The sequence below is a fragment of the Pseudonaja textilis genome, chromosome 12 (assembly GCF_049901715.1).
Source record: "Pseudonaja textilis isolate UNSWEBS1 chromosome 12, rPseTex1.2, whole genome shotgun sequence".
Lineage (NCBI taxonomy): Eukaryota > Metazoa > Chordata > Lepidosauria > Squamata > Elapidae > Pseudonaja > Pseudonaja textilis.
In genome coordinates this window covers 12,384,040-12,403,668 of record NC_142001.1, presented here as the reverse complement: position 1 = coordinate 12,403,668, position 19,629 = coordinate 12,384,040, and the positions used below count along the sequence as shown (strand labels likewise).

At 42.0% G+C, this 19,629-nt stretch overlaps 1 protein-coding gene across 1 annotated transcript; it reads right to left on the bottom strand.

The window, feature by feature from the left end:
- Positions 1 to 1,161: 1,161 nt before the first annotated feature.
- On the bottom strand, positions 1,162 to 18,615 carry TSPAN6 (tetraspanin 6). Its single transcript, XM_026702931.2, has 8 exons — positions 18,428 to 18,615; positions 13,893 to 14,081; positions 11,607 to 11,681; positions 10,657 to 10,755; positions 8,975 to 9,130; positions 7,267 to 7,350; positions 5,867 to 5,972; positions 1,162 to 4,260 (listed from the first exon to the last, which is right to left on the bottom strand). Exons 1-7 carry the CDS (start codon positions 18,512 to 18,514, stop codon positions 5,904 to 5,906), a joined length of 759 nt encoding a protein of 252 aa, XP_026558716.1. The 5' UTR covers positions 18,515 to 18,615; the 3' UTR covers positions 1,162 to 4,260; positions 5,867 to 5,903.
- Between the last annotated feature and the right edge of the window lie 1,014 nt (positions 18,616 to 19,629).

Genomic DNA, 19,629 nt, shown 5'->3' with positions numbered 1-19,629 from the left:
TGTTTCCCTGTAGACGTTTCTAGGCGTGTAATTCTCTTAAAAGGCCATTAAGCACGCTGTATGCGTACATTTCTGCAAGAGCCACTTGGGTGGCCCAGATGCAATTATCTCCTGATCCTTCTCTCTACTCTTTTCCCCCAAAATTGTATCCTTTACGCAATCCATTTTCTCCAGGTCGTATTTTTTTTTCTATGTTTTTGCCCCTCGGATATATTATTCGGCGTAAAGTTTTCTGCAATGCATTCAAGTGAATGTTGTTGTTTTTTTAAATGCAGCAAAAAAAAAAAAAGACACTGTGATGTAAAAGTGGAGGTTTTGGAATGCAAGCATTAGCGGTTTAAAACTGCTTCACAAACTGCCAATCAGATTGGTTCCCCTATAAAAAGGGGAAATGAAAGGCCATCTGGGGGTCTGTAGAAGATTATTGCCAAACGTTGCATCCCATAGTTGAAAACAAGAAATCTCTTGACACCAGCATTCTCCTAAAAATTCCGCCAGAGGGCAGCCTTTACCCGGAAAAAAAACAGTATTAGCTGAACATCAGAAAAAGCTAGAAGGACGTTCTGCAAACTGCTTTTGCAGTTTCAACGGGAAATCCTTCCCACACCCACAAAAATGTATTTTTTTAAAAAAAAAACCTTGGAGATTTCCAAATTAATTTCAGCAATTCAGGGTATGTGTCCAAAAATATATATTCAGGTAGTCCTCGCTTAGTGCCCTTAATTGGGACCGGCAGCTCAGTCAGTAAGCAAAGAATGGCAAAGTAAAATCTTAAGATCTTCCTTAAGCAAAAAAGTTTCCTGCTTCTGGCAAAAATTACCCCACACCAAACAATGGACTTGTTTAACAACCACAGTGTCCGCCTTTGTGACATCTTTCACTGCTGCAAAAACAGATCATAAAGTCAGGTATAGTCATGTGATGATTCTCTTTGCAACTGTCAGGGATTATGACCAAAATTGCAGGTTCAATTACGGTTGTAGGTTGAGGACTACCTGTATCTTAACTTGCAGGGAGATTAGAAACAAGCATGTATCTATTTCCAACATTAAGAAAAGGAGCAATTCGTTCCCCCAAACACACATCACACGTTAACCAGCAGAGAAATCAAATATTTGCTGAATTGCAACTGTTTGCAAGAAATCAAAGGCGACCAAGTGATGCATTTAAAGAGCTTTCAGAATAAAAAAAGGTTTATTATGGGTCCAGGAATATTCCTCTATTGAATACAAAAAGAAAAAAAAGAAATATTCAAAGCATCACATAATACTGATGATACACAAACGGATGCAGAGTGACAGCTAAGATCAAGGACCCTCCCACTGAGTCTTAAAAACACACACACAAAGACACAAAGATCACAACAACTTAGCTTCAAAAGTGTTACTGAAATCTGAATTTGTTTTCAGAGCAGGAATTGTCCCCTGAGACAAGGAACATGGACCCAAGCAAATCTCCTTCCAAAAGAAAGGGTTTTCAGAATGCAAGGAATTAGCACCAAAGTACCGTTCAGTTTTGGGGTGGAAGGGGAAAGGCGGGCAGAGGAAATTGGAAAGGAGGCCAAGAGGAGATTTTTTTTTTCCTCTCCAGACCACAACTCAACTTTGATTTAAGCCAGGTGTTGTCTATTGATCTACTTATTTACACACAGCAGTAGGTGCAATTTAGGCACAACGGTGCTCCAAAATTTGCTACTTGATGCATTTTGACACGAAAATGTGTCTCGGTGCTCGTGGCTTAGTTCTTGATCCTCTGCGGTAAGAAGAGTAGGACAGGTGCAAAGGGAGGACAGGAAGTCAGCCAGGCTGGAAAGGTTCCTGACGTAGGAAAAGGGGGACAGCAGCCGAAAGCAGACAGGATGTCCTTCCCGGCAAAACCAAAGCATCACCCGTTAAGTCACATGGTTTGTTTGCTACTCGTTTTTAGTACTAATTGTACCTTCCAGAACTAAGTGACGAGTAGCAAGATAACACTGCACCATCATCATGAGTGTCTTTCAGAAAATAGCATGGGTATAGTCCTCAACTTATGACCACAATGGAGCCAAGCTTTCTGTTGCTAAGCGAGGCTTCCTGTTCTTGAAGCGAGTTTTGCCCCCATTTGATGACGTTTCTGATGACGCCACAGTTGTTAAGCAAGATCCCTGCAGTTGTTAAGTTAGGAGCAGGGTTGTTAAGTGAATCAGGCTTCCCTGTTGACCTTGCTGGTCAGAAGGTTTGCAAAAGGGGATACTGCCATTGTCATAAATATGAGTCAGTTGAATTTTTGATCATGTGACCTTGGGGATGCTAGAACGGTCGTTGAGTGTGAAAAACGGCCATAAGCCACTTTTTCGGCGCCATAACTTCAAATGGCTACTAAAACGTGTGTGTGTGTGTGGTTATAAGTCAAGGACTACCCATACACATCACACCCAAGTCATAATATATTTGTTTTGTTGAAGGTTTCGCATGATGCCGGTACCCGATTGTAATGCTTTAGTGTTATGGACAAATCAAGACCATTATCGCTCGATAAACCATGGTCCAAACCCCTGGGCAAATATCACATACAAACACAGTTAACTGTCGGATAAAAAGAGGTTTTTGGAGTGCTCATTGCACAAGTTGGGCTTCACAGGTAGCATTAAACAACAAGACGGCTGGGCTTGAGCTTTGCAGAGCGTGCAAATTCCACTCCTTGTATAACCACCGTCTATAACTTAGCACGTAGTGTGGACCAGCCGTTTACCATTCCTATAGTAAATTTGGCTTGGCATGATATGGGGAAGCGTATCCAGTGAGGGCCTTAATGTCCTATACGATTCTCCCATTGAAACCTCAAAGGGAAGGAGGCCAATTTACAGCTGTTGCAAATCAGCATTTCTTTTTAAAAAAATTGTCTTATTTGGTGACGGGGCTGCAATTCCGTTCCATTGCATAGGAAACTAACTTATACAAACTCATCATTATCAGTTCGTCTAGATCAGTGATGGCTAACCTTTGTGACGTCGCGTGCCTGTACCCATAATGCAATGTGTGCGTGACTCCCTGCGCCCGCTAGCCTCCCCTGCACATGCGTGGGACCCCTGCACTCCCTCCGCCCCTTGTGCATGTCTCATGCATCTGCCTCGCTCCCCCCTACGCATGCACGGCAGATACCCGAAAATCAGCTGGCTGGCGGGAGGTATGCACGCATGCACAGTGAAACTGAGCTGGAGCGACAGTTCGCGCACCCGCAGAGATGGCTCTGCGTTGCTACTTCCGTCACACGTGCCATAGGTTCGCCATCACGGGTCTAGATTAACATTACCGAAAGTTTTCAAAAAACAACCATCAGATCCACCATCTTCGGCTTGGCGCTTCGCTGGTGTACTGCCATCAAACCCCATTTGGAGATCCTGTGAATTGGACCAGAGTCCGTCTAAAAACCTAAAGCATCTCTTCCACCAACATGCTACAATCTCACTGGGGGCTTACAGGTTATTATTATTTTATCTTGTCCCTATCCATTAAAGGCAAGGGTCCAGGAAGGAAGAGCATTTATCTCTTTACCAAAAAGTAGGGTCCACTCTGGAGATGATTCAAATGGAGAGAAGTGTCCTCGCTGAACATTTGTTGACTTCTCATCGGAATTTGGGATTAAGCCACATAAGGTATATTTGAGAATCCTTGGGGCCAATTCTAAAGGTCAGAAGGCAACTCCAGATTGCCAAGTTTGCAAAAATCCCAAGCTGGAGCCTCCAGAAATGGATCCAACTGAAACAAAGTACAGAATTTGAGCCCCAAACTAAGAAGTTGTGGAGATCTGGATGAAAATCACTCATGGTATTTTTTTGAAGGTACTTTGGTTCTGGGTAGGATTTGACAAGTCCAGAATGAAAAGCATCATTCAAGAGAAAAAAAAAACGGACATTTAACTAAAAGAGGCAGCTGTTGGTTAAATTATACTACAATAGCAAGAATAGGCTAATATAAATTTAAATAATACATCCACTTAAATACGTAGAATATTAATGACACAGCAACTAATAGTACTATGAAAACCCTCCCTTTTTTTAAAAAAAAATATCTATTTTAAAACTACTGGTCTTCAGGAGTTTTAAATCTCAACAGAAAAGCTCCTTGCCTTGTCCTTGGTACTTTCAAACATAATTCAAATAAATTCAAATAATTCCCAAAGACAGCGGTCAGATCAAACTGGTTTTCAAAAGCTCAAGTCTGTCAGGGAAGTGGCTCCTAAAAAAAAAAAATCTTCATTTTTTTTTTGTTTAGATAAACCCTGCAAATGAAGAACAGAAAATAAGAGATTAAGAGACGGTTGTTTTTAAATGGCAAGAAATTACACATTAAGGCATAACGGGGGTGGGACCTTCTATGAACACAATAATCAGTTTTTTAAAAATGGTGTACACCTTATTGTTGGGTGTCAGGTTTAGTGCAAAATGCACGTGTGGCTAATGACCATCCTTATTGTTATTTCCCAAATCTGCAATAAACCATTTTTGAAGAAAAAAAAGCAGAACTCAAAAGTGCATCTAACCATTGATTTTGCGTAAAAATCAATGATTAGTCATCAGCTTCCCAGCCAACGGAAAATTGCAAGCGCGCAACTGATCTCAGAGGAGACACCGTATGATATTAGATACCACATTTCTAGAAGTTATGGAAACTCTGAACAGATGCACAGGAAGCCACCTGATGGCCCAGGGTCTTAAAGCCGTACCCAAGAAATAATGAGGACAGGTTGCAGCTCCTTAGATTTCTTTTAGGTATAAGGAAAATCTTTTTAAGACCTGTGCAACAGTAGAATGGTCTACCAATGGAATTTGCAGGTTCTCCATCTCTGAAGATGATCCCCAGGAAGCCACTTCGCATAAATGGTTCTATTGGTTTCACTGTATGCTGCAAAGGTTGATGACATCTGAGGTCCCATCTCCCAATTCCACAATGGTCCAATAGAATCATTCCACACAGCATGGACTGAATTGACACTGTAATTCAATCCTCCATGGTCCAGAGACCAGCCCAAGCCTATGTTCACCCACCAAGATAAACTGACCATGTGGCTTGATGTGGGGACCTTGCTGTGCTCCGAGCTTGGTTGTTTTCTTGGAGACTTGCTAGGAGGAAGTAAGGGTTGTAGGGGGAGGGAGGGAGGGAGGGAGGAGGAGAAGGAGAAAGGAGGAGGAGGAAAAAAGGAGAAAGGAAAAGAAAGGAAGACAAGAACAAGAGGAGGGGGAAGGAGAAAAGGAGAAGGGAGGAGAGAACAAGAGAAGGAAAAGGAGGAGGAGGAGGAAAGAAGGAGAAAGGAGGACGAGAACAAGAATAAGAGGAGGAGAAGGACGAAAATAAGAGGAGAAGGAAAAAAGGAGAAGAAAGGAGGACAAGAACAAGGGGAGGGGAAGGAGAAAAGGAGAAAGGAGGAGAGAACAAGGAAAAGGAGGAGGAGGAGGAGGAAAGAAGGAGAAAAGAGGACGAGAACAAGAGGAAGAGGAGGAGGAGGAGAATAAGAGGAGGAGGAGGAGGAGGAGGAGGAGGGGGAGGACGACGACTGTAGGGTTCTTTGTGCTCTCTGAGCTTGGTTGTTTTCTTGCAGACATCAATGCTAATAAGAAGAGGGAGGTTTGCTCTCGTTTTATAGATTAGCAGCCTGCCCTTTCAACTGGCTTGATACTGCACAGGGTTTCTCACTTCAAAGGACAAACTACCTTCCAAATCAAACTGTAACCAGCAAGGTTTTGGAAACTGACAAGTGCTGTGCTTTGCCAGATGTTTCCATTCATTTAACTGGATTTGGGCCATTTCTTTGATTTTGAAAAGGGAACCCTCCTTCCAGCCTGGGGCCATGGAAGATGCAAAGGTTCTTATTGCAAAAGTATGCATACCTTGGAGTGTTGGGCGAAGCTCCCCCGTCTTGCAGTGTTACACCATCTCGTACTGGTTACTCGTGATGGACCGGGAGAGGCAGCAGGCCAAGAAAATTCCAATCAACTAACAGAGAAAAGGAAAGGCAGCATCAACCGGATGACATCAAGCTAAACATCAAGACAGACAATCCTCGGCTTTGTTTAGCGACCATTCAAAGTTACGACGGCACTGAAACAAGTGGCTTATGGGTATTTTTCATACTGATGACCGTTGCAGCCTCCCCACGGGATCAAAATTCGGATGCTTTGGCAGCCGATTCATCTTTATGACAATTGCCATATCCCAGGGTCACGAGATCCCCTTTTGCGACGTTATGACAAGCAAAGTCATTGGAGAAGCCAGATTCACTTAACAACCATGTTACTAAGTTAAAAACTGTGGTGATTCACTTAATGTGATGATCCAGAGTGTAACACAAACGTAATGAAATCCAAAATGTAAATAAATGTCCTTTAATGCCTCTAAGTTGCCCCCACTGTTCAAATAATTCTTAGCTGAAGATAAAACTTATTCAAAAATAGTCTTCAAAAGAAAGCAATACAGTCTGAACTCAATGAGCGGATACAGGTGAAATAAAAAACCAAAACAAACTACAATAAAGGAATTTCCACAACAGACTAGGATAAGTAATTACCAACTTCGAGGAGATAACAAGGCACAGTCTGTTAGAAGGATGCCAGTCAAGGTAACTTCAGCCCAGAATAAAACATGCTTTGCTTCTGGCAATGCTGTGTTCTAACCGTCTCTCTTATATACTGTTCTCCCCAGCTGCAACCAATGAGGGGGATCATGGCCGCTTCCTCTCTCACAAGCCAAGTTGTTTCTTTCTCTGTTCCTCCCTACATGCCCTAGAATGCAGAGGGGATGGGCTTGGTTCTTCCTCTGACAGCCCAGCTGGCCTCTGCCCTTCCCCAGCCTCCTCCACAACCTCCAGAGCCACACCTCCACTCCCTGTCGGCTGTTCCTCCTCTCCCTCAGAGTCCAACTCTAACAAGAGCATGACACTTAACAACTGTGGCAAGAAGGTAAAATGGGGCAAAATTCACTTAATGTCTTGCTTAGCAACAGAAATGATAGGCTCGAGGACTTCTGTACTTTCATTTATCTACTCAGGTGATTCCTGTTTATTATGTCAATGACATCAATAACACACTTATCAAATATTATAAAGTTAAACAGACATGTATTAATTAGAAACATTATTGTATAGATGACACACTGTTTAAATGAAAGAGGGAATGCTTGTAAAATAAAATTAAAAAATGTAATTAAAAAAAGAAAAGATCAAACAGAAAAAAAAATCACAGGTGTTAGGACAGGTGAAGGTCCACCTGCACGGTTCTTCAGGGAGGCTCACCTGGAAACAAGCAGTGCCAAAGGAGATCCCAGCCACAATGCCCATCTCAGAGTCCATGGTTTGTATCACCAGGCTAAAACAACCCTGCAAAGAGAAACAAGAGCCAGATTGATATGTGGAATTTAACTGACATAAAAATAACATAGTGAAATATTGCATAAGCTAATGAGATTACAATTTAATAAAAGCAACTGTATTATTATTATTAGAATTGCACTTGTTAAACATAAGTATGGTGAATACTATTTTACTTGTATCAAAATGTGACTAGAAAGAGGATTTTTAACAAATATATATAATAATGCATAATTAAAAATTAAAAAAGGGGTAAACAATGGAAAATTATAATTCAATATAAATTTGTGAACTGTTATTAGAAACATATAATTTGTCAAACACAGCAAATATGATTATTCATATATTGTCTGTAGTAAAAGGAGTGATGTTAAGAATATGGAGATTGACACAAAATAATATACTGTAATATCAAATAATCAAGATGGATAATTTAACAAAATATGTGTATTAATATCAAATTTTATAAGATTGTCAATTGTGTTAAATATGAAGAATATTGTTTTAATATGTAAGACACTCCAGAACCACACCGTTCACACAATGATATGCTTGTTGAAACAAAAAATAAAAAAATTATTGAGAGAGAGAGAGAGAGAGAGAGAGACAGAGACAGAGAGAGACAGAGAGTGAAATAAGAGCTACCAGCAGAGGCCTTTCCACAAGGAACCGAAAACACACTCAGTCCCTTTCAACCTTGACTTGACTTTAACCTCAATCGAAGATCGTATGCCGAGTTCTTTGAATCGGGATGGGAGGCTTGCAAAAAGATCCTCCAGGTTATGTCAATATTTGCGCAGCGCCCTCTGTGCTGTCGCTTTAGAGCAGTGGACTTTGGAAGGATTTAGCAACCAAGACCTGCTCCCTTCTCAGCTCAACAGGAAGTCGGGAGGATAAAGGCCAGGATCTCCTCACAATCCAGCGTTTGCGTTCTATGCCACACACTCAGGGGAGGGCTGCTGGGGGTTCGCAGGGGTTCAGGAGAGCCCCTGGCTAAGATTCTGTGCAGTTCGGGAGAACCCCCAAATCCCACTCTTGGCTGGCCCCGCCCACCCGCCCCTCCCTGGAGTCCCCACGCGGCCTGTTTTGGGGGAAGGAAGGCTTGGGGAGGGCGAAAAATGGGCCTCCCAGAAGGGAGGAAAGGGCCCTGATTCCCTTCATTAGCTGCAGCTGGGAACACAGTGTATAAAAGAGGAAGCTGAGCACAGCAAATTGTTGAATTTATCTGGTATCATCATGGCTTATCTGTGTTCCTGGCGTCTTCCCGACTGTGTGAGTTTTGCTGTGCTTTCAAATCTGAAATTCCTTCTGCTGCCCTGTCAAGTCAATTACTTCAGCTTTGCTTGTTTGGATTTTAAGTTACAGTTTGTGTGTACCTTGTTTTGGATTGAATTTTCTACAGTTAAAGGCTGTTCCTGGAAGAGTTTTTCTCCAGCCGAAGGTAACCTGGACATTAGGAGCAAAGTTGGAGATAATAAAGGGACTCTTTATTGCTTATTTGACTGTGTTGCCTTTGTGCCACGCCCCTGGTCCTTATAGCTTGCCAGAAAACCAAAATTTGGAAGAATCAGCTCATTTTTCCAGATTTCCAGATTCTAGAGAAACCCAGAAAGATCAGCAGGCCTTCACTTACTCGTTCGTAAACTTTGCCTCCTGCTCTGGTGATGTTCTTCAAGTCATCAGCTGTACAGTTCACCAAAGGTTTGCAGCAACTGATGGGAATGCCTTTCTCTTTGAAGTAGTCGCTCGTTTTCCAGTCCGTGTAATTCTCTACCCCGCAGCAGTGTAACTGCAAAAACCAAGGGAGCACGAGATGACCGTGGCCAGACATACAAACTACCATCACCCAAAAACAGGATGCCCCAATGTCCAAATAGCCTGTTGCAGGACTTCCAAGAAGTGCTCTAACTTGGAAAGAGGGCTGTGAAAATACGTACAGACTGCTCACATGCTCGACATAAACTGTTTCCACTCCTATCCTCAAAACAATGCTAAAGAGCACTGCACACCAGAACAACTAGACATAAGGACAGTTTTTTCCCGAACGCCATCACTCTGCTAAACAAATAATTCCCTCAGCACTGTCCAACTATTTACAAAGTCTGCATTACTATTAATCTTCTCATCATTCCTTATCATCCATCCCCTCCCACTTGGGACTGTATGATTGTAACTTTGTCACTTGTATCCTTATGATTTATATTGACTGTTTCCTAGTATGATATGATTGCTTATTGTACCCTATGACTATTATTAAGTGTTGTACCTGAAGATCCTTGACAAATATATCTTTTCTTTTATATACACTGAGAGCATTTGCACCAAGACAAATTCCTTGTGTGTCCAATCACACTTGGCCAATAAAGATTATTCTATTCTAATTTCTATTATATTCTTTTTCTGTTCTGTTTTATTCTATTCTATCCTATCTATTCTATTCTATTCTTTCTTATTCTATTCTATTCTATTATATTCTATTCATTCTTCATTCCATTATTCTATTCTATTCTATTCTATTCATTCTTCATTCCATTATTCTATTCCATTCCATTCCATTCCATTCCATTCTATTCTATTCTATTCTATTTCCGGAAGGCCCGTTTTCAACTTCCTGGGGCTGCAGAGGCTATCCGGGAAGGAGAAAACAGCCTCAAACGGGCCAAAAATCAGCTGAGAGGCGCACGCATGCGCAGTGCAGGTAAAAGGGCTAGGTGCGGATGTTGAGCATGCATTGCGGGGGGGGGCAGGACGCATTGCATTGTGGGTGCCAGAACGCACGCTTTCGGCACATCACAACAAAAAGGTTCACCATCACCGGTGTAGGGTCTCCTGCTTCAGCAGAGGGTTGGACTACAAGATCTACAAGGTCCCTTCCAACTCTGTTATTCTATTCTATTCAATCTTTCACAGCCTGCTTATAATTCCAGATCCCAGATTATTCATTTTATTATTAACCTCCCCAACACTTAAGATGGCACATCCTGTAGCAGGAGTTTGGAAGTACAAAGGACCTATCCTAAATTCCTGTTATCTTTCCAAATGGAAAAAAAATCCTACAATGTACTGAATAATATTTTGGTAAACCTTTTTTTTAAAAAAAAAAATTAAATTCATCTTGTAAGATCTCATTCCCTAGTTCCCATAAATAAAGGTCCAATTTCACCAATGTTGCTTCCCCTACTTTTCAAGATTTATTTAAGGAACTCACCTCAAAGTATTTTGGGGAGAGAACAAGCTATATGTTTATACATTATAGCAAACCAAAAGGATGTAAGTTATAACAAACACGAAGAAAAAGACAAGGTTTCCACTCACCGTTGTCTGGACATCATTGATTGCTTTGCTGAGGTCGTCACTGGTCCCATTGTAACGCTTCACAGCATTTTCATAGTTTTTATTAAAACTATCTTTTATCTTTAAGGAAAGGGAGAAAGCTCCATCATGTACAGGTAGGTGAGGCCGTCACCTGATCAAAAGACAACTTCAGCCGTTTGAATGAGTCAAAAGTAAGGGGAGATGCAGAGGAATGAAAAGGCCCGATAACATATCAGAATGGTAAATTCTTAGAGAAGACTTTGCAGAAATAGAAAAATGTCAATTTCAAGATATGATTCAAATCAGTGGTGGTAATTTTCTGTCAGTTTCAACCTTCTTGTGTTAATTTTTTTTTAAAAAAATGACAATTTGCACATATTTTTATACAGCAAAAATGCCAAAGCAGAGGTTTTCAAAGGCATTTTGGTACATTTAAGGCATAGCCGATGCTAAAAATACAAAGAATTTAGAACTGGAGGGATTTTACATTATAATTCGCGTTTTGGTATGGACTCAAACGCTTTCTACACACAACACCATCCTAAATTGGCTGTGCAAAATGTCAGTCACAAGTCAGACACGCTCGTTTGGAAAGACATTTTGAAATTTTATAGAACATAAGAGAAGTTTTGGACAACTTAGAGGCAATTTTACACACACTCCTATCCCCAAATGCATTTACTATGAAATTACACACCACTTCAATCCAGCTGGACTCTTAAGATAAATGAAGGGAATTTCTTAGGAAACAGTGTTTTTAAAAACTGAGATCAAATCTGAATGAAATAACCTTTACTGGAAGGATTTTTCAGGAATCTTTGCTGTTTGGCAAGCTACAGTTTTCCAGGAAAACAAAAGAGGATCTTACAGCAAACTTCCTGAGGAAAAATAACAGGAAGTTCCATTTTTACCCCATTAAAACAGCAAATTGTCGAAGACACAGCACACACCTCATGTCTGAAGACAAAACCCAGAATGGCAGCCACTAGCACCACAAGGAAGATGATGGTTAAGAACATGGCATACTGTGGACAGAAAACAAGAATGAAGAACATCAACGTGACCCTCAATGTTGTTGTACAAGAATAAACAATTTAATCAACCAGAATAAAGTTGGAAGGGACCTTGGAGGTCTTCTAGTCCAGTTCCCTGCTCAAGCAGGAGAACCTATACCATCTCAAATGACTGTCCAGCCTCTTCTTAAAAACCTCCAGTGCGGGAGCACCTGCAACTTCTGGTGGCAAGCTGTTCCACTGGTTAATTGTCTCAATGTTAGGAAGTTTCTCCTTAATTCCAGGTTGGAATTCTCTCCTTGATTAATTTCCATCCATTATTTTCTTGTCCTGCCTTCAGGTGCTTTGGAGAATAATTTGACCCCCTCTTCTTTGGGGCAGCCTCTGAGATATTGGAACACTGCTATCGTGTCAGCCCCAGGCCTTCTTTTCTCTAAACTAGCCAAACTCAAATCCTGCAACCATTCTTTATAGGTTTTAGTCTCTAGGCCTTTAATCATCTTAGTTGCTCTTCTTTGCACTTTTTTTTCCCTAAAGTCCTTACCTTAGGACTACAACTGGAACCAGAACTTCTGTTACGGTCGTTGAGTCCCTCCCAATTTTATTTCTGCAGTTGTTACGCATAAGTGATTTGTTAAGCAAGTCCACTTCCGTTAAGCAAATCTTTTTTCTTCCCAATTTTTTTTGCTTGACAGAAGCTGGCTGGGAAGATTGCAAATGGCGACCACATGACCTCAAGACAGTACAACTGCCACCAATACGTGCTAGTTGCCAAGCGGCCAAATTCTGATCAAGTGTAGGGACACTGCCATAGCCATTAGCGAGAGCGCTAATTCACTAGTCACTTGTATCAGTACCATCGTAACTTTGGTTGTTAAAAGCTGAGGAATACCTGTACCCCAGCTATAACAAAGACGCTGTGCAGAGGGAAAGAAACCCAGCCAAATCATAAAGTATGGTCTACTGTATTTACCAGACTATAGAGCGCATTGGAATATACGCCGCACCCACTAAATTTTAAAAGAAAAAAAATATTTTTACATATATTAGCCGCACCAGACTATAAGCCGCAGATATATATGCGTCGAGTGCGCCAAAAACTACCTGTAGCATCTTCTTCTTTGCATTGACCTCTTGCATCTGTCACGTTTTTGCGCCCCCTGATGGCAGTTAGCGAAGAAAAATCTATAGATAAGCCACGTTGTTGTACAAGCCGCAGGGTTCATAGTGGGGAAAAAGTAGCGGCTTATAGTCCGGTAAATACGATAGTTGGGTTAAAATTCTGTCCTGGACTTAAATACAGAATATAAATTTTCCATTGAAAGTCCAAGAATACCAACAGCACTTAGACTTATATACCGCTTCACAGTGCTTTCCAGCCCCCTCTAAGCTATTTACAGAGTCAGCATATTGCCCCCAACAATCTGGGTCCTCATTTTACTGATTTTGGAGGGATGGAAGGCTGAGTCAACCATGAGCTGGTGGGAAATGAACTGCTGGCAGTTGGCAGAGTTAGCTTACAATACTGCATTCTAACCACAGGGAGGGAGGAGGGAAGGAAGGAAGGAAGGAAGGAAGGAAGGAAGGAAGGAAGGAAGGAAGGAAGGAAGGAAGGAAGGAAGGAAGGAAGGAAGGAAGGAAGGAAGGAAGGAAGGAAGGAATAGCACTTAGACTTATATACTGCTTCACACTGCTTTACAGTGTACTATTTACAATGTCAGCATATAGTCCCCAACTATCTCGGTCCTCATTTTACCGACTTTGGAAGGATGCAAGGCCGAGTCAATCTTGAGCTGGTGGGAATCAAATTTCTGGCAGTGGGCAGAAGAAGGAAGGAAGGAAGGAAGGAAGGAAGGAAGGAAGGAAGGAAGGAAGGAAGGAAGGAAGGAAGGAAGGAAGGAAGAAAGGGCAATAGCAATAGCACTTAAAACTTATATACCGCTTCACAGTGCTTTACAGCATCAGCCTCTTGCCCCCAACAATCTGGATCCTCATTTTACTGACCTCAGAAGGCTGGAAGGGTGAGTCAATCTTGAGCCTGGTGAGATTCAAACTGCCAAATTGCAGGCAGCCGGCAGGCAGCAGAAGTAGCCTGCAGTATTGCATTCTAACCACGTGCGCCACCAACAGTATCATGCCTGCATCTTATTTTTACCTGGCCTGACATTGCAAATCCCACCCAGTTACTTGCAGTTCAACCCAAAAGCCATTTAAAACCATTACCAGTTTCAGCATCCATGTGCTTCCGCGACAGGTCGCAAAACAGCCAAAGGTGCCCAGCAGAGCGACCACCAATCCTGCCCCGATCAGGACGTAAGGAACATTGCTGGCCTTCTCATTCAGTAGAAAGAAGTAGACCTCCAAGCTCACCTTGCCCCAAATCCCAACGCCCAGGAGGATGATGCCAGAGAACTGGAAAGTTAGAAGAAAGAAATGTGTGAGTCAAAAGAGCAGCATTTCAGGAGATGTTTCCCTTGTTTGCAGAATTCTCTGTGATTCTACCCTACCCTTGCATTGATGCGGATCAGCTCTGCTTCAACCCAAGTTCAAAACCATCAAACACTATCTGGTTTGACTCTGCAACCAAATAAGACAAAGACTTCAACGGATAATTAGAATTGCAGAAAAAAAACAATTGCTACCAACCTGCCTTCCATTGAGGACCTGTATACTGCACGAATCAAAAAGGGAGTTGTCAAAATATCTACAGACCCTCACATCCTGGACATAAATTGTTTCAACTTCTACCTTCAAAATGTCATTATAGGGAATCGCACACCAGAACAACTAGACATAAGGACAGTTTTTTCCCACGTGCCATCACTCTGCCAAACAACTAATTCCCACAACACTGTCAAATTAACTACTAAGACTGTATTACTATTCTTTTTAATCAAAATAGTCAGTTTTGCCATTTCAGCCAACTCCATCAAGGAAAGCCAGATATCTTTTCCGACAGGGCTGAGAAAGGTGGCACAAGAGAAAGCAAAACAGGTACATCCCTGCTTAAGATTCGTGGCTGGGTACAATTTATTTATCATAGTATTTTATATCCTGTCTTTATCACTTTATAAATAACTCAAGGTGGCAAACATATATAATACCCCTTCCTCTGCCTATTTCCCCCCACAACAACAATCTAAATTGGGCTGAGAGAGGACTGGCCCAAAGTCACACAATTGGCTTTCCTGGCTAAGGCACAACTACAACTCACTGTCTCCTGGTGGTTGGCCCAAAGACACCCAATCGGTTTTCATGGCTAAGGTGAGACTAGAACTCACGGTCTCCTGGTGGTTGGCCCAAAGACACCCAATCAGCTTTCATGGCTAAGGTAAGACTAGAACTCACGGTCTCCTGGTGGTTGGCCCAAAGTCATCTTGCTGGCTTTTCATGTTTAAGATGGAACTAGAAATCTCAAATCTCCTGGTTTCTCGCCTCGTGACTTAGCCACTAGACCAAACCGGCTTTGATAATCCATGATGGCCTTGCCTCCTAAAATTATGGAGCCCGTCATCTTGCTAAGGATTCAGAAAGAGGTTCTACTTTTTGAAACTTTAACTTTTTAAAAGTTTTTGGCCAACAATGCTCCCCATCCTATGGGAAGCGTGCAATTGAATTGCACAGTAGATTGTTCAACCAGATTTAACCGGCCTCTATGAAGCTTTGTTTTCTCTTTTACTTCCTACTACTATCTCAGGATTTTTCTCACTCTACAGCCAGTTTCCACAAGTCCTTCAAAAGCTAAGCCCTTGGGGGTTCCACCCTCCAACACCACTGCCGAAATCCCGCTTCCCCGCCTACCCTCATTCCCACATTCAGTACACCGATCACCTTCCATTCCTCTTCTGGGGAAAGAGGCAAAGATAAACAACAGCGCCTTGCATTCAATAGATCCGACTCTGCTGCTCCCTGGGAAAAAGCCACACTCACCTGAATCCAAAGCCTGGAGCAGCAAGGTTAAAAGGAAAGGACATAGTTACTGACTGCATTCCACACACGGCTATTCACACACATACCCTCCCACCCCAAAAAACTAGCAAAGCAAGCTGGCAACTTGAAAAAAAAATGAGAAACGTAGAAAGGTGCTAGACCTTGGGCCTGGCACCTATTGGAGAGGGTTACTATTCCTTTTATTATATCCTCAGAGCTGAGGCCTTTCCTTGAAGGTCCAACCTTATCAAAGCGATGAGGTTATTATGTGTTTACTAAGCACAGGGAGGACTGGCGAAAACTATTCTCTGAAATATTTCAAAGTGTCCTATTTCGACGTGGGTGGGTGTTGATGGACAGCGGGATGTTTTGCTCTTTTTTGCGGGTGTATTTCATCAGGCTGGTTGCACCCCAAGGGAAAAAAAACTTTATTGCTGATCTAAGAAGAGGTAGAGAAAGAGAGAGGATATGCGTTCCTTTGAGAAGTGGGACAGCGTGAATTTCCTTTCTCTTCCCTGAAGGTCTTTCAGAGGCCCATCGACAAGAGGAAGGAGTATTTGCACAAAATTGGAAAAGTGGTAATAATAGAACAGAATAAAAAAAGTTGGAAGGGACATTGTAGGTCATCTAGTCCAACCCCTCCACCCAAGCTGGAGACCCTACACCATCTCTGACCAATGGCAGTCCAATTTCTTCTTGAAAGCCACCAGTGATGAAGCCTCCCACAACAAGGCGTTTTGCTTCTCATCCAAGAAGCTTATTCGGCACTGATTGGATGATGGCCGATGATTTCAATCCTGTTGTAACTTCCAATGGACAATAAATGGAAGATTATAATAATCCGTAGGGCACCTCGCCCCCTCACTCCTTGGAAATTCCCCTCTTGTTCTTTGCACCGTAGCAAATGTGATGGTGTAGCTTTGGGGCTTCGCAATATCGTTTTTTAAATGCTCTTTTTTTCCCAATATAAGGAAAAATATACACATTATTTTTGTATGTGTAGGATAGAGAGTCTTGTTTTTATGCCGCTATTCTATCCGATGGGGGAAATAGGATGAGATCCTTATGGATGAGAATGTGATTAGAATGTGCAGAATGAACAGATTAACGCTTGCCATAAAGGAGAAAGAACAAACTGAATATTATATGGCACGGGAGCTATTTTAGGGATGGCTGGAGAATAAAAACAGAAGTGAGAAATAAATGGAGATTAGTGAAATAAAGAATGTTAAGATAGAGGTGTAAACAATATTATAATTATGATTGTTAAGATTATACCTATTATATTTTCATTAGAAGATACTATCACTATTTATCTTCTCATCACTCCATATCACCCATCTCCTCCCACTTGTGACTGTATGACTGTAACTTTGTTGCTTGTATCCTTACGATTTTTATTGACTGTTTCCTAATATGATTTGATTGCTTTTTTGTACCCTATAATTATTAAGTGTTGTACCTTATGATTCTTGGGTTTTGACGAATGTATCTTTTCTTTTATGTACACTGAGAGCTTACACACCAAAGACAAATTCCTTGTTTGTCCAATCGCACTTGGCCAATAAAAGAATTCTATTCTATTCTTCATTCCATTATTCTATTCTATTCTGTTCTCTTCTGTTCTCTTCTGTTCTATTCTATTCTATTCTATTCTACTCTACTCTACTCTACTCTATTCTATTCTATTCTATTCTAGTAGGGAGAAATGAATAGAGTTATAGTGCTGATTATTATTATTATTATTGTAAGATTAGAGAATTATTACCAATGTAATGAATATTGCAAATTTGTATTGTAATAGCACGGAGATGTTTGTACCCAGACGACATGCTGTTTAATGGAAGGTGATATGTTCAAGTTAAAAAAAAAAAACTTATTAAAAAAATACAAGAGGAAGGAGATGTGTCCTCTTGCTGCGTGGAAATTGGGTTCAGCTTACAAAACTTTCTGCAGCTTTCAAGGTTGCAACAAGTTCTGGATCAAGCACAAGGGCAGAGGGAAAAAAATAATAAGAGGCTGAACTTGGAACCCTAATTACTCCCGGATTATCTCATCAGTAGATAGAGAACTAAAAAAATAACACCCCCTTCACGCCACATCAATAACCTTTCCTCTATTTATTTATTGATTTTTTCTGGTTGGAAACTCCCAAGTTTGCAGGATAATAAGGAAGGTCTGAAGCTACCACTTCTCTCTGAGTGTCCACCCTCCTCCTTTATTAAGCCATGACTCCAGAGTTACAAGGGCTGGGTTCCATTCACACAACTTCCAAAAGCGTTCAGGTGGAATGCCACAAGCTGATTAAGAAATGCAAAAACTTGTTGACTCCATAGTCAAAGCAAGGGTCCCTGTTTTGAAATCAGCTGGCTGAGGGATTCTGGGAGTTGAAGTCCCCAAGTTTTAAAGTTGCCAACTTTGGAGACTTCTGGCTTCAAGAAATCAGCTGGCTGAGGGATTATGGGAGTTGAAGTCCATGCATCTCAAAAAGTTTTTCAAGTTTCAAAAACTGCTGAGTAGAATATTGTGTTTTATTTTATTTTATTTTTTTTGCACAAGGGGCTAAGCCAATGCCCGGGTTGCCTCCAGGCATGTGGGACCAAGAAGCCCCATCCTGAGCTGTGCTACACATGATGGGGCATGTAGTCTTCTCCCCCGCCCTCCACTTCTCTTTGCAAAAAGCGCCCCCTCTCTTTGCAAAAGGCAATTTGGGGGGGGGTGAGGGTGGAAAGGAGAGAAAGACGCCCCCCTCTTGCCCTGCCCCTCCGTCTAGGGCGAGGGAGGGACCCTCTTCCCCGCCCCCCATTGTTCCCTAGACCCTTCCTCACCCAGAAGATGAAGGTGTAGATGAGGAGGACGCTCTTCAGGCAGGTGATGACCGGCTTGGTCTGCAGCCTCCGCGATGGGGATGCCATGCCCGAGCCCGAACCCGCCGCTCGTCCACTCCAAAACCAAGCCAGGCTCCGACTGTTCCAGCCGCCGGCCCGGGCGGAACGAGCCGAGCCGAGCCTTTCCGGAAAAGGCCGAAAGAGAGAAAGAGGCGTCTTCTCCCGGCCAATCGCAAATACGGGCGGATTTGCCGAGCCCCTCCGGAAGATACCGAAGGAGGGACCCCCTTCGTAGGATAAGCCGACGTCAAGCGTGGCCGAGCGCTTTTCCGGAAGACCCCGAACCCCAATCGGAATTATTCCGGGATATCCCGAAAGGAGGCAGGAGCCTCCTTCGGCTTTTTCCAACCTCTTGCCTCCCCGCCCCCCCCACCAAACGTGGTTTAAGCAGGTTCAGGGGCTAATTTTGAAAAAAACGCAGCTTGGTTTGCACCGTGAAATGGCGCCCGCCATAGAATAGAATAGAATAGAATAGAATAGAATAGAATAGAATAGAATAGAAAATATGGAATGGAATAGAATAAAAATAGAAGAGAATTGAAAAGAAAAGAATAAAAAAGAAAAAATATGGAATGGAATAAAATAGAATAGAAAATATGGAATGGAATAAAATAGAATAGAATAGAAAATATGGAATAGAATAGAATAGAACAGAACAGAACAGAATAGAAAATATGGAATGGAATAGAATAGAATAGAATAAACAGAGTTGGAAGGGACCTTGGATGTCATCTAGTCCAACCCCCTGATTAGGCAGGAAACTCTATACCCATTTCAGACAAATGGTTATCCAATCTCTTCTTAAAAACTCCAGAAGCTTGTGGGACGAGAAACGAAACGTCTTCAAAAGAAAAAAAGAAAAAAAAACGAAGTCCAGTTGCCTCTTGAAAAAGCACCTTTGGGACAGCTGTAAAAATCCATCTCGAATGAAAGGCGAAATCCAGCTTCTTCCTCTGCTGAATCCAGGCTCTTCCTGTTGAATGTCTGCCTGCTCGACCAAATCCAACTCCTTTAAGATGTTAAAAAGATGCCTGTCTCAACCTGATTCCCCAGCGTTTGCCCTTCTTTCGTTCTTGACTAGATCATCTTACAGCAGCTTGGGCTACTTGTTTGTTTATAGTTTTTAGCTGGTTTTCCGGTAA

What these genes read in the sequence shown, in the direction of transcription:
- TSPAN6 (XM_026702931.2), bottom strand. Translation starts at nt 18,514, where the DNA reads ATGGCATCCCCATCGCGGAGGCTGCAGACCAAGCCGGTCATCACCTGC. An exon ending in TCAATGATGTCCAGACAACG is followed by an intron (nt 9,131 to 10,656) that starts GTGAGTGGAAAC and finishes TGGTTTTTGCAG; the next exon opens with TTACACTGCTGCGGGGTAGA. An exon ending in TTGGCACTGCTTGTTTCCAG is followed by an intron (nt 5,973 to 7,266) that starts GTGAGCCTCCCT and finishes TTTCTCTGTTAG; the next exon opens with TTGATTGGAATTTTCTTGGC.